The sequence below is a fragment of the Phymastichus coffea genome, unplaced genomic scaffold, assembly GCF_024137745.1.
Source record: "Phymastichus coffea isolate CEN01 unplaced genomic scaffold, Cenicafe_Pcof_1.1 PCOF00028, whole genome shotgun sequence".
Classification (NCBI taxonomy): Eukaryota; Metazoa; Arthropoda; class Insecta; order Hymenoptera; family Eulophidae; genus Phymastichus; species Phymastichus coffea.
This window is the reverse complement of record NW_026706839.1, coordinates 916,149-928,356: the sequence shown is the minus strand read 5'-3', so window position 1 is coordinate 928,356 and position 12,208 is coordinate 916,149. Positions and strand designations below refer to the sequence as shown.

At 38.7% G+C, this 12,208-nt stretch overlaps 3 protein-coding genes across 5 annotated transcripts; 2 read left to right on the top strand and 1 right to left on the bottom strand.

Moving 5' to 3' along the window:
- Positions 1-151: 151 nt before the first annotated feature.
- LOC131675750 (guanine deaminase) lies at positions 152-3,162 on the top strand. Of its 2 annotated transcripts, none has more exons than XM_058954867.1 (9): positions 152-280; positions 1,218-1,326; positions 1,386-1,628; positions 1,713-1,931; positions 2,011-2,118; positions 2,194-2,301; positions 2,380-2,545; positions 2,611-2,757; positions 2,836-3,162. In XM_058954867.1, exons 2-9 carry the CDS (start codon positions 1,228-1,230, stop codon positions 3,033-3,035), a joined length of 1,290 nt encoding a protein of 429 aa, XP_058810850.1. In that variant the 5' UTR covers positions 152-280; positions 1,218-1,227; the 3' UTR covers positions 3,036-3,162. The 2 variants fall into 2 exon arrangements, with proteins under 2 accessions (XP_058810850.1, XP_058810851.1); XM_058954868.1 differs by lacking the exon at positions 152-280 and adding an exon at positions 397-1,091.
- LOC131675752 (low molecular weight phosphotyrosine protein phosphatase-like) lies at positions 3,049-4,086 on the bottom strand. 2 transcript variants are annotated; one of them, XM_058954870.1, is made up of 5 exons: positions 3,885-4,086; positions 3,604-3,794; positions 3,367-3,528; positions 3,202-3,291; positions 3,049-3,065 (listed from the first exon to the last, which is right to left on the bottom strand). In XM_058954870.1, exons 1-4 carry the CDS (start codon positions 3,919-3,921, stop codon positions 3,214-3,216), a joined length of 468 nt encoding a protein of 155 aa, XP_058810853.1. In that variant the 5' UTR covers positions 3,922-4,086; the 3' UTR covers positions 3,049-3,065; positions 3,202-3,213. The 2 variants fall into 2 exon arrangements, with proteins under 2 accessions (XP_058810853.1, XP_058810852.1); XM_058954869.1 differs by lacking the exon at positions 3,049-3,065 and having other exon boundaries at positions 3,084-3,291; positions 3,885-4,082.
- A 244-nt stretch (positions 4,087-4,330) lies between these two features.
- Positions 4,331-11,935, top strand: LOC131675749 (F-box only protein 33). Its single transcript, XM_058954866.1, has 6 exons — positions 4,331-4,803; positions 5,419-5,513; positions 5,587-6,159; positions 6,236-6,487; positions 6,559-6,751; positions 6,826-11,935. Exons 1-6 carry the CDS (start codon positions 4,516-4,518, stop codon positions 6,955-6,957), a joined length of 1,533 nt encoding a protein of 510 aa, XP_058810849.1. The 5' UTR covers positions 4,331-4,515; the 3' UTR covers positions 6,958-11,935.
- The last annotated feature ends 273 nt before the right edge of the window (positions 11,936-12,208 follow it).

Below are 12,208 nucleotides of genomic sequence, written 5' to 3'. Positions count from 1 at the left end.
TTAACAGCGTCATAGCGCATCAGGCTGTTTTACAATTGCAAAACCAGGCGTTTATTGAAAAACTAGTCGGCGCGCGGTGGCCCCCGCGCGGCACCGCGTTTTTATCGCGAGCACGCTGCGCTCAGAGCCAATAGAGCGCTTCGCCCGTCAGCACAGTTGTCGCGCTGCACTGACTCCGAAGGTTGGTGCATAATTTCCCCTGCGCGCTCGTTGGTTTTCGACGGAAGCTCTACTCGACGCTCCTTTTTGGAAGATCACAGTCCTCCAGTGTGATCGGCAAGTAAGTGCGGTATAGGCTTGGAGCACGCGCGTCTTATACATCGCCAAGTGTGCGCCTACGGTTTACATGCGCTTATAGTGGATGCGACGCGGTAGGATGTGACTCACGCGTAATTGCTATCGCGAATACTTCGGCAATCGAGTTGGATTTCACGTTTGCAGGCCGAGCCGTTCGTCTTCGCGAAAACCTCGCCAAGTCGTCAAAACTCGTTCTCGACCGCTGCTACTGAACGCCAAAGCAGTTTGGTGGACAGCCGGACGATTGCCTCTTGCACGCACGACTTTGTTCACCGCGACGAACGCACGAAGAAACGAAATAATATGTTAAAATGACGAGCGAGAGAAGCTCATAATAAATTATTTTTCTCTTCATTTAACAAATTCGCCAAAATCCAAACTTCGAAGAAGAAAAAGCTGTCGTCGCATCTTCGTGATTCACAGCTATAATTCACCATCGCCAGACATAGGCCTACGAAAGCAAAACAAGTCCTCTGACCGTTTACATCGCATCCTCGCGCGAATCTCGAATGCGATTCCGGCGCATTCCTCTGCTAGGTGGCGTTGTGGCAAAGGACGCACACGTGTATAATTATAGCTGCTCGATTCCACAACACAATTGTGTACATACATACGCATACACAAGAACTCGCGCTCATTCGAATCCCTTCAGGCGAAAATGATGGTTAAATCCACGTGTGCTACGCCACACGTTCAACCCTTCTTCCTAAAAGGTTGCCGCGTACATTTTCTTTCGAAATATCTTTTTATATTGCCAATACGTATTACAATAACGCTACGAATTCTCTAATAAGGTATGACACTTAGAGAGTAACTTCAATGCCCTCGCATCTATAACGATGCCTCGCGTGGAAAGTGTGCCAAGCTTGCGTAATTTAAAACAGTTCTTTTCAATGTTCTCTTTCTTGTCTTTAATTCAGATCAACTACAATGCATATTCAGTCAATTATCGGCCCGATAATTCACTGCACAGCTCCTACTGAGTTCAGTGTCCACAACAAGGCACAAATAGATATTAAGGATGGCGTGGTAATTTTTATTAATATCAATTTCTATTCAAGCATTTCGAAATTATATTTGTTTTTCAGATAATTAATATTGAATTGAATCCTGATGAAAGCAGAGCTTGGAAAAAAAATGTTAAACTACTGAAGAAAGGACAGTTTCTCATTCCAGGCTTCATCGATGGCCATATACATGCTGTGCAAATGCCAAATCTTGGTCTTGGCTATGATAAACCATTGCTTGAATGGCTTGATACTTACACCTTTCCTCTTGAAAAAAAGTATATTGACAGTGAATTTGCTGAAAAAGTTTTTGATGCTTCTGTGGTAAGCTAATCAACTGATCTGTTCAAATGTAATATCAGACAAATATGTGCATTTATTTCTAAGTTTTTTCCTACTGTTGTCTAGAAAAGAACTTTGAAAATGGGAACAACTACAGCTTGTTATTATGCCTCCATACACGAGAAAGCATCATTGATTCTAGCAGAAAAAGTTGCTCTCCATGGTCAACGAGCATTAGTTGGCAAAGTTAATATGAATAGCTGCCATGAAAATGAATACTATGAAAATGGAGATGATTCTGTGAGGGATACCATCAAATTTATTGACGCAGTATTAACAATTGATGTGAGTAATGCTACTTTTAAAGAACTTCTTTTTTTTTTTCTTCTTTCTCTTACAATACAGTGCTCCTGTGAATTTATAGAATCCTCTAGTACAACCAGTAATTACACCTAGATTTGCATTAAGCTGTGATTTAAATTTAATGAAAAAATTAGGCGATTTAGCAAGAAAGAAAAATGTGCATGTACAGGTAAACTTATTACAGGACATTTTTTTTCTCTGGTGATGGATTTAGTTTTTAATAAGTTTCTCTATTTGTAAATAGACACACATCTCTGAGAATCTGGATGAAGTTAGAACTGTGACAAAATTATTTCCTGAACTTTCATCTTATGCAGGAGTATATGATGCTGCAGGTTTGCTAACAGATAAGGTTTGTACATTTATTTTCTAATATAAAATATTAATGGTTGATAATTTAAATCTTAATGATATATTCATAACATTTTAGACAGTATTAGCTCATGGAATTTATTTAACTGACGATGAACTTGTTTTACTAGAAAAAAGACAATCAGCCGTTATTCACTGTCCTTCATCAAACACATGTTTGAGGAGTGGATTATGCGATGTCCGAAGATTACAAGCAGCAAATGTCAAAGTTGGACTTGGAACAGGTAAAACTATTTTCAAATATATCAAATCATTTCTATTATTGTTAATTATTTTAATACATTTCTAGATGTTTCTGGCGGTAATTTTCCATCTATATTAGATGCCATGAGAGCTGCTTTACAAGTTTCAGTGCATTTATCATTTGTAAAATCAAATTATAAGCCACTTACATATAGAGATGTATTTTATTTAGCTACTCTAGGAGGTGCTGAAGGTAATGTCATTGATTTATTTTATAAAATAAAATCCAGACTATTTGAAATCAGCACAAATGTTCTTTTTTATATTGCAGCTTTAACAATGAGTGATAAAATTGGAAATTTTGAGACTGGAAAAGAATTTGATGCTCTAGTCATTGATTTAAATTCTTCAAATAGTGTTCTTGATAATATTCTAAATTATACCCTTGAAGAAAAGTTACAACGATTTATTTACTCTGGAGATGATCGTAACATAGCAGAAGTATATGTTTCTGGGCACAGAGTAGTGTAAAAAATTATTGGCCAATCAATAACATTTGTTCTATAATAAAAAATGGAAGAATCTAATATGCTCATTATGTACAAAAAATATATTTTATTAATGACGTCTATAAAATATTCCTCATTAAAAATATATATTCAATACAGAAAAAATTATTATGAAATCATTGGCTTACAATATATTAACTTCAATGCTTATCCAAAAATGCTCGTACACTTCTATCACATTGTTCATATACTTTATAAAAGCCATCAATACCATTATCCTGTAAATAAAGAAGTTGTAAGATCATTTTAAATCGTTGATAGTGACTTTAGTCAAGTATATATCGTATATTCACATAATAAGGATCTCTTATAATAATATCTTCTTGTGGATCATATTTTCCAAGAAGTTCAATTTTAGCTTTACTTCCTTCAGGTTTTTTTTTTTCGAGTTCCTCAATGTTATCATCATCCATTCCAAAAATCCAATCAAAGTTATGAAAGTCCTCAGTTTTGATCTATAAATATATACAAAATTTTTGTTATTAAAAATAAATTTAAGACATATTTTCTAAATTTTATTTGTTACTTACTGGACGTGCTTTATGGGAATAATCAGTAATTCCCCTTTCCTTGAGTGTTGTTCTAGCTCTGGAATCAGGACTTTTTCCTATGTGATATTCAATCAAAGCTGCACTTTCTACCTTCCACACGTCTTGTAATTCCTTTTCTTTAATAACATTTGCAAAAACAGCTTCAGCAATAGGTGAACGACAAATATTACCTACAAAATATATAAAAGTTACCAATAAACGTAGGTTAGGTTCCAACTATCTTAATAATTGATAAGCCAAGTTAGTCAATTTTCATTTACCTAAACAGATCATAAGAACTCGCTTTTTGTCTGACATATTTTATTCTTATTTCAAGTATACTTAACGGAAAATTTTAAAACTTTTAACTGAAAACTGCAGTTGTAAACTGTACAGTACGCGGGGCGGGAATATTTCTATAATAGCTCTGGGGATACACAAGCGTGTTGTTGCAGTGTCGATAAATGAAAGCTCGTGAACTTTCAAAATCGTTTAAGCACCATTGGGACGCAGAAACTAATCTAAATATTGCAATAATACCTAATTTATTGTATACAGTTAACAAGACAACTAGTGGATAGAATAAGTAAAAAATAAATAAAATCACGAAGATATATATTAAAAAAAATTGCAAAATCAATTGTAAATGTCTTTGGGTTAGTTAACTTACAGCTTGTATCAAAAGCTCGCGCGACATAGAGCGCGCAAGCGCTGTCGCTCACCGCGAAAGCAATGTAGAATCATAAAATTGCGTTGGTGTTGGCGAGCGCTGGGCTCGCAGAGTCACAGTTGCGGGCTCGGAGCTCAGACTTCGGAGTGTGTCAGTGAGCGGAGAGGATTCGCGCGGAGAGAATCTCGAGTGGTGAGGTTGTCTCTCTTAGCTGGCCTCTCACGCAAAATTCTGTTGAACGTATGATGGTCCGTGGCGACAGGGAGGATGAGGAATCAAGTACAAGCTCGTCTGCATCATCAACGATTTTCAGCAGCGAGGAGGAGACTGACGAAACTAGAGAGAACAGCAACAGGCAGCGAAATGACAAGCAACAAACAGCTGCTGCTGTTACTAGCGCAGTGTCCTTGAACACCAGCGACGATGACAACGGCAACAATGCCAGCCCATCCTGGGACAACTTGCCCAGTGTCATACTTCTCGAGATCTTCACGTATTTACCACACGAGAACCGTATACAGGCTTCGCAGGTTCGTTCAACTTTGTTCTTTATTCCGCAGCACTCTCTGATATGGTGAAGTCCATTTTCATCGACTGACTCCATTCCTGCATTTGCACCTCGCTCGCTCTCGCTTCTTGCGTTCAGCCTTTCCCCTTTGCAATTTCTCCGTGTATGTTAAATGTGCAATCGTATATCTATATATTATATTTCTACAACTTTCTCTTTGACGCTTATTACTCTCTCGTCTTATGCCTTCCCTTTTTGGCGCTTTTCTGCTTTTTTTACTTGCAAAAATAAATGTCATTGTGTTTACGCTCTCTCTCTCTCTCTCTCTCTCTCTCTCTCTCTCTCTCTCTCTCTCTCTCTCTCTCTCTCTCTCTCTCTCTCTCTCTCTCTCTCTCTCTCTCACTCTCACTCTCTCACTCTCTCTCTCTCGCTCTCTCTCTCGCTCTCTCTCTCTCTCGCTCTCTCTCTCTCTCGCTCTCTCTCTCGCTCTTTCTCTCTGTTATTGTTTTTGTATTCATATTCAGACCTTCCTATTTGCATCAAAACATATTAGTGCACACTTTTCTCTGTTTGCATTATAGTGCTATTCATAGTTTATATAAGCTAAATAATTTTTTCTTTGTATCCTTTATTATAGGTATGTCGGAACTGGAGATATACACTCTTCCACCCAAGTTTTTGGAAAAAAATAACATTCAATCTGACAGATAGCGACAGTATTTTGTGGTCAAGGTTGTTATTGTTTTCTTTGTTTTTTTGTCACGTCTTTTGTGCAGATAATAATTCAATTGCTTATCTTCCTCAGATGTTTATCTAACTGGTTCAAGTTCAGCGTACAAGAAGTGACTATTCGGTGTGAATCAAGCAATGCATTTGTAAGAGAAGCCCTCTATGTTTTGCAAAAACTCAGTGAGAACAGACAATTGCGGAAATTATTCCTAGAACCAAGCAAATGTATGTTTGAATATCCTAATCAAGAAGTAAATGGCGATAACTTGTTGAGACTGTTGTTGAATATTGTGGAAACATCCAATAGCCTTGAAGCACTGAGTTTAGGATGCATCGAAGAGCTAGCTGAAGATTTGATATGTATACTAGAGCCACTCAAAAACAGACATGCTAATCGTTTGACACATCTTGCTTTGGCTTCTGTAAAAGATGATCCTGAACGCTATGATTTCCTAGAACTAGATGGAGCACTGTTTACACATTTCCAACAACTATCAATATTAACTATAGATTATGATCACTTGAGCGATGATTTACTTCTTGCTCTAACCAGTGGATTAATGCAAAGATTAGTTATACATGTACATGGCTGGAATGGGGAGTATGAAGGAGCTAGTAACAGCGCATGGATAGCCTTCACTCAAAAAAAGTGAATTTTTATTTTTTACTTAATCCATAATACATTAACAAATCAATTCTTAATATACAATTCATTTTCTTTTCAGTCCACAGTGTGAACTGCGACTTAGTCTTATTCACTCGTATAATGCTGTAAGAGTATTGGATTCTGAAATTTTGCAACCAGCAATGCCTCTAACACATTTAAAAGTATTGTTTTGTGAAAGTGTTAACACTGTAGCACTTCATCGAATTTCTCTTTGGTATCCTGATAGTTTACAATCAATCATTTGGATAAATTCATTCAACTCTACCAAAAATCTTAGTCCTCCAAGTTTTGACTTTTATGATGAAGATAAGTAAGTATTAATGAGAATGTAATATACATTTGAAAATAAAATTTATCTTACAAATATTTTTTAAATTTTAGTCCTGATCCATTAGTGCTTGCGGCTTGGCGGTGTAAAAATTTGAATGAAATAGTATTCATTGGACAGAAATATTTGTTGGACTGTGTAATTGCTATTGTTCGTTTAAGACATGATGCATTGAAACGATTAGAATTTGGTGAGAGCAACATCGTTTATGAAGAATCGTGGTCAGATCGCGAAGCAATTATTGAGGTAATTATCAACATTTAATTCGTAATCAAGTTTTTCTAGAGAATCGTTTAACAAAAGCATTTTCCATTTTGTAGGAAGTTAAAGAAGTAATGGGTAAACAATGGAAGTTTATAAATGATGAAGAGCTTCCAAAAGTTGTGATAAATTCTCATAGCGGCGACAGCAGAGAAGTCATAATGCCAATGGTTCTTCGGGACCAAAAGTAATAGTGTCCAAGAAAATCAGGAAATTTCAAACTCAAGTACCATTCATTACAACGTTTTTTTCTCCATTTTTCTACAGATTTATTTTTAGGCAAAGAAATTTCTTTATAATTTTTAAGTGAAATCATATTGAAAAACTCACCTTAGATTTTGAAGATAAAATAGCCCATTCAGAGTCTGTTCATGAACCAACTCGTGACAAGAATTAGCCATCCATATTTTAAGAAAACTACAACAACCTATACTAAACTAAAAAGAATTTCATCGCTAGAGAAATTTTGCAATGGTAATGAGAACCCAGAACTATTGTACATATTGTTTGACAAACGAGACTGTTCCTCGATGAGTGTGCTTTATTGATCGATATTCCAAGTTCAAAAGGTCGATTTGAAAAAAAGGAACAAAACAAAACAAAGTACAGCGCAGACTGTAAGGCTAACGAAAAGTCTTTGATGACGTAGACTCAGTCATAAGAGTACATATGTATAGTTCGATGATATATCACATAAACACTACAAGGGAGCACAATTTAGATTCGTCGAGGAATAGATAACGTAATAACCAAGAGTTAATAGAAAAAGCCTGAACTTGGCCTCCGTTTACAATCGATCAAGTTCAGCAACGTAGACATTTGAAGAAAAAAAGTAAAATGTTGCAAATATTTTTCCATGTGGGATGGGAGCTTAGTTTATAGTATCGATAACAAAAGCAAAAAATAGAAATAGCGGGTAACGTCGAAAACAACCTCGATAAAAACCGAGGTAAAGGCGAAATAATTTTACGAGAGTCGCGTACGAATATGTAAAAAGCGATAAAATAAAAACTGCGGTACAACAAGCTCGACTTCAACGCGCGAAGGCAGCAAAATATAATATTGAGCGATCCGAGGTTATTTTTAATACCAAGACCAATCGGACGCCTTAGCATAAGATGAAGCATCGATGATATATGCATATTAAAAACGCTGTGATTACGCTATAGGAATATCAGCAGTCCTAACGGGCAAATGACATGAGTCGCTTTCATACGGAAGAAGAGTCAGTAGAACAATGCTCTCTCCTACTCCAGCAAAATATTAAGCTCCGAATGTGCAAGAGATGATAATTTCACATACAACGTTATGTATGTCTAGAAGATTTTAGTCACTAACTCATATAAATGTATATGTATGTATCCAGTAGCTCTTGAATTTCAAAGTCGTCAAGTCCACTGCGACGCTGTGTCTCGAAAGCGCTGACGAAGAGGATGAAGAGAGAGAGAGAGAGAAAGAAACTTTTTTGATTTACAATCGAAAAAACACTGTAAGGTACAAAACTAGAATAAACAAACAGAAAGAGGAGCAAACTTATTAAACGATATCCAAGAAAAAAGCAAGATCGTCAAACGCATGCCATCGAAGTTTGTTTATTCGTCGAGTCGTCAAATGTATACAATAATCAATTTTTATCCAGTCGTCCTGTGTGTATTTCGATCTTGTAGCTATACTTATACTTACTCAACTTGTTCGAACGGACACACACCGCCACACACTTACATGACACGACACAGTAGGGTAAGCTGCGAAAGAGACACTTTGAATCGCAATTGTTTTGTATGTGATTATGCGTTTTCAACTCGAAAGCCTACGACGCGCAAAGCTTAGAATATACCTAGTAAAATATATAGCAGATGCGAATGTTTTGATGCTCTATCGAAGATCGCAGAGAGTAATATTAGCGAAATTTTTGAAGATCTTGGGAGTAACCGGCGCAACATTCGTCATCGCAGGGGCGAGAAAAATTTTATAGTCGAACAATAAGAAGAAAAAGAATAGGGACGTGAATATCGGTGAGAGAAACGAGGTAGGCCTTTTTTCACAGCTAATGTACCTGAGAGTCGTCGACGATATTCCACGACCCGCGACAAACAAATATCACACACTTGGCCTGCCGTCGTCGACTATATTTATTAACGATCAAAGGGAGCAAGATCAAGCTGCAGATATATATATAACGGACGTACAAGACTGCGTTGGACAGTCGCGAGAGAGCGCGTAGTGAGTAGACAAATATCTTCCGGTCGTTACTTTTCGACGACTTTTCACTCTTGTCAAACTGAAAAAAAACGGAAAAAAAAGAAACTTAAGTACCATTTTTATAGAAGAAGACGAGTGAAGCGAGAGAGAGAAAGTGAGAGAGAGAGAGAGAGAGAGAGAGAGAGAGAGAGAGAGAGAGAGAGAGAGCCAATCAGCGTATGTCAACGAGACTTTATAAGCTGTGTGATGAATTTTGAAGATAGCCGCGTGTCGAGGCTGTGACGCGAAGCAAAATCTCGAGCCACACGCACGCGAACAATTTATATCGAAGACTGAAAAACATAACAAACACGTTACTTGAAAGCGCGCCCCGAACAATCACGTATTACACACAGTTACACGCAAACAGCGAGCGAGGCAGGTCTAAGACTGCTGCACGGAGGAGCGCGTTTTTATTTGCCGAGTCGTTATAGATGTCAAATCAAAAGCCGCAGCAAAGTAGCAAACGTAGGGCCAACAAGCACAAGAGAAGAGAGAAAGAATCGCGCGTGAGAGCTCCAGAAATGCACGAGTCAAGACCTATTTTTAAGATGCGAATGTATATTTTTGTACTAAGGCAGGCCTTAGTGATCAGCGCGCTCACATAGCCTAGGGATGACCAACGACCGATAGAGAGAGAGAGCGAGAGAGCGAGAGAGAGAGAGAGCGAAAGAAAGAGAGAGAGTGAGAGTTAGAGAGAGAGAGAGAGAGAGAGAGAGAGAGAGAGAGAGAGAGAGATAACGAAGAGCCTTCGGATTCTCGGCCGCCGGCACCTTGACGTGTTTTCTTTCGTCATTTCTCGTCGTTCCTCGCTGCGTACGATTCTTTCGTGCAGACTTGTCCTGCCTCACGCCCTCGTTCAAAGACTGACCGACGCAAGGTAGCGCGCGCGAGAATCCGAAAGGCCGCCACACTGAAGTGCGAGCTGCGCCGAGCGAGCGAACAAACATCTGTGATAAATAACGATAAAACTAGCGGAACAAAGTGGAAACAAAATATAACAGGGCGCGCTCAGCCGCAAAGCGAGGACGCATATTAGCGACGATTATTGATATGCCTGCGGGTTCAGCGGGTCGCGTGCGCCCCCGCCCCCTCCTACCAGCGGAGCGTCCAGCAGTTTCTTTCCCTTCGGATGATCAACCGTGCAATGCCGACACTCCGAGCGCTGACTCTTCGTTATGTACGTGGCGCGTTCTTCCGGCGCGGTGGCGCGCAACATTCCACACGCTCTCCGTTTATCGACGCAGTATTAACAGTTCCTATAATAGTCACGAGCCTCGAGAGCCATCCGCACGCCCGCAGTCATCGATTGAATATCGTAACGATCAAGCTCATTTCACCAAGCACGGGCCATCGGTACTCCGCAATATACACGCGCGCGCCCGCACGACACACACACACCAACGTTACTGTCCCGCACAGCTAATAGTTACGCGAACGCGTGCCAGCGTTTTTTTTATCCATTCCAGTCGCCGATCTGTTTTTCCTTCCTTGTCCAGTGAACAGCGCCACGAGTGAAAGTTGCCGAGTGCGGAAGAGAGCACATCCACACATACATACACACACACACACATACACACGCGCGCACATTCAGGCACGAAAAACTCACCTGCGCCTCCGATAGAAAGTTTATATCGTAGAAATGCCAATCAATCGCGTGGCTCTAAATTCCCTCCGATCAATGTCCCGACCGAAGTACATCTTACCGTACGCGCTTTGCTCCCCGAAATCGACTTTCGTTGCTCGTTGCGTGTTCTATAAGTCAAACGTTATTCTTTTTTAGATAGTTTAATAATCGAATAACAACGGCTGCCACGCGGCGGTGGCTCGTAGCGTTTACTCCCTCCCCCTGCCCCTCGATAATTAACCCTAATTAACCGAAATCAAACGAACGATAATCGAGTCCAACAAATCTAAGTCATCTTATTGCAATACTAACGAGTGGCTGTTTCCGAGAAAATTCTGTCCTCTTTCTACAATTGTATAATCACGACGTGCATACCTTCGCGCACGATTTGCCAGGTGATATTTCATTGGATTTTGCGAGATTACCTCGCTCGCAGATGCCTGCATTAAAGCCCACTTTTCCATTGTACTTTGCCGCTGAAGAAAGATATTTATACCTGTAAGATGTAATAATATACCTTTCAACAATAATATAAATATAATCGTGTATTTACGCACAGCAAAACGACACACGCAAGCTTCGTCTATATCGTTTTCTTTCTTTCGACTTGCCGACGTTCTTAGATCCAGTCATTTTTCGGTCAATCCGTTTCAGTAATTAAATGTTGCCGTTATATACTACTACTACGCTTATCACTTATCAAACATCGCAGAGATATAATTAAAAAGCAAAAGTTAGCCATTTTATCAAGAATCGTTATTAGAAGATATTCCAGAGCAAAATTATTATACGATCACTTCGTTACAAATTGTATTTGATTTTAGCGACGCGAGAGATATCAAAGTTGTGAAAATATTGATTAGTGAAATTTGAACGCCAAGTCATCGATGATAAAGTTGTTGAATATTTTCCGAAGTTTGAAAAAAGATTTGGCGGGTGAATCGCGAGCGAAAATATTTCAAGTATTATTTGCCACGCGAAATTTCAATGTTGTCACTGATACGCTTAAGTAATGAAATGTGTAGTGTCTGTCTTCGGTATTCGAGTGTAATTTCTTTTCGCTATAAATATTGTTAAAAACAGCATTTCTGGCCTTCAGTTACAGCAGCGTCGTATTTGTATGTTTCACGTACGTGACAATACATATATGACGAACAAATTCAGACACGAATGCTAATAAAACAGAAATAAAAAATAAAGAAACACTGTAATAGAACTCGAAATTTTTGTTCGTGTATAACAATCAATATATAAGAAAAACAATGTATAAGAATAAAAAGACAGTACAGCGAATAAAGGTGTGGTGAAAAAAAAATAGTCCAGTGATTGACCCTGCTTATCCCATGCGAACTAAAAAGAACTAAAAAGAAAAAATCTTGATACGTTAAGCTTACAAATCGGCAATTGGAATCCGCAATGGGAGATAAGAAAAAAGAGCAATCCAGGCGATAAAGAAAGCGAGCGAAAAGAGAGGAGTCGCGATGAGCTTGAGCCACGGAGCGATAACTTCGTCCAGTAGATAATAAATCAGCTGTTGGCGATAAACAAGTTGGCTTGGTCCTCCTTCTCCTTCA

Bases quoted from the DNA above. Each gene is read 5' to 3' on its own strand.
- LOC131675750 (XM_058954867.1), top strand. From the start codon at position 1,228: ATGCATATTCAGTCAATTATCGGCCCGATAATTCACTGCACAGCTCCT. The intron at 1,932-2,010 runs GTGAGTAATGCT...GTGAATTTATAG, and splicing joins ACGCAGTATTAACAATTGAT to AATCCTCTAGTACAACCAGT. The intron at 2,302-2,379 runs GTTTGTACATTT...ATAACATTTTAG, and splicing joins CAGGTTTGCTAACAGATAAG to ACAGTATTAGCTCATGGAAT.
- LOC131675752 (XM_058954870.1), bottom strand. From the start codon at position 3,921: ATGTCAGACAAAAAGCGAGTTCTTATGATCTGTTTAG. The intron at 3,795-3,884 runs GTAAATGAAAAT...TATATTTTGTAG, and splicing joins AGTTCTTATGATCTGTTTAG to GTAATATTTGTCGTTCACCT. The intron at 3,529-3,603 runs GTAAGTAACAAA...ATATATTTATAG, and splicing joins ATTCCCATAAAGCACGTCCA to ATCAAAACTGAGGACTTTCA.
- LOC131675749 (XM_058954866.1), top strand. From the start codon at position 4,516: ATGATGGTCCGTGGCGACAGGGAGGATGAGGAATCAAGTACAAGCTCG. The intron at 5,514-5,586 runs GTTGTTATTGTT...TATCTTCCTCAG, and splicing joins GACAGTATTTTGTGGTCAAG to ATGTTTATCTAACTGGTTCA. The intron at 6,488-6,558 runs GTAAGTATTAAT...TTTAAATTTTAG, and splicing joins GACTTTTATGATGAAGATAA to TCCTGATCCATTAGTGCTTG.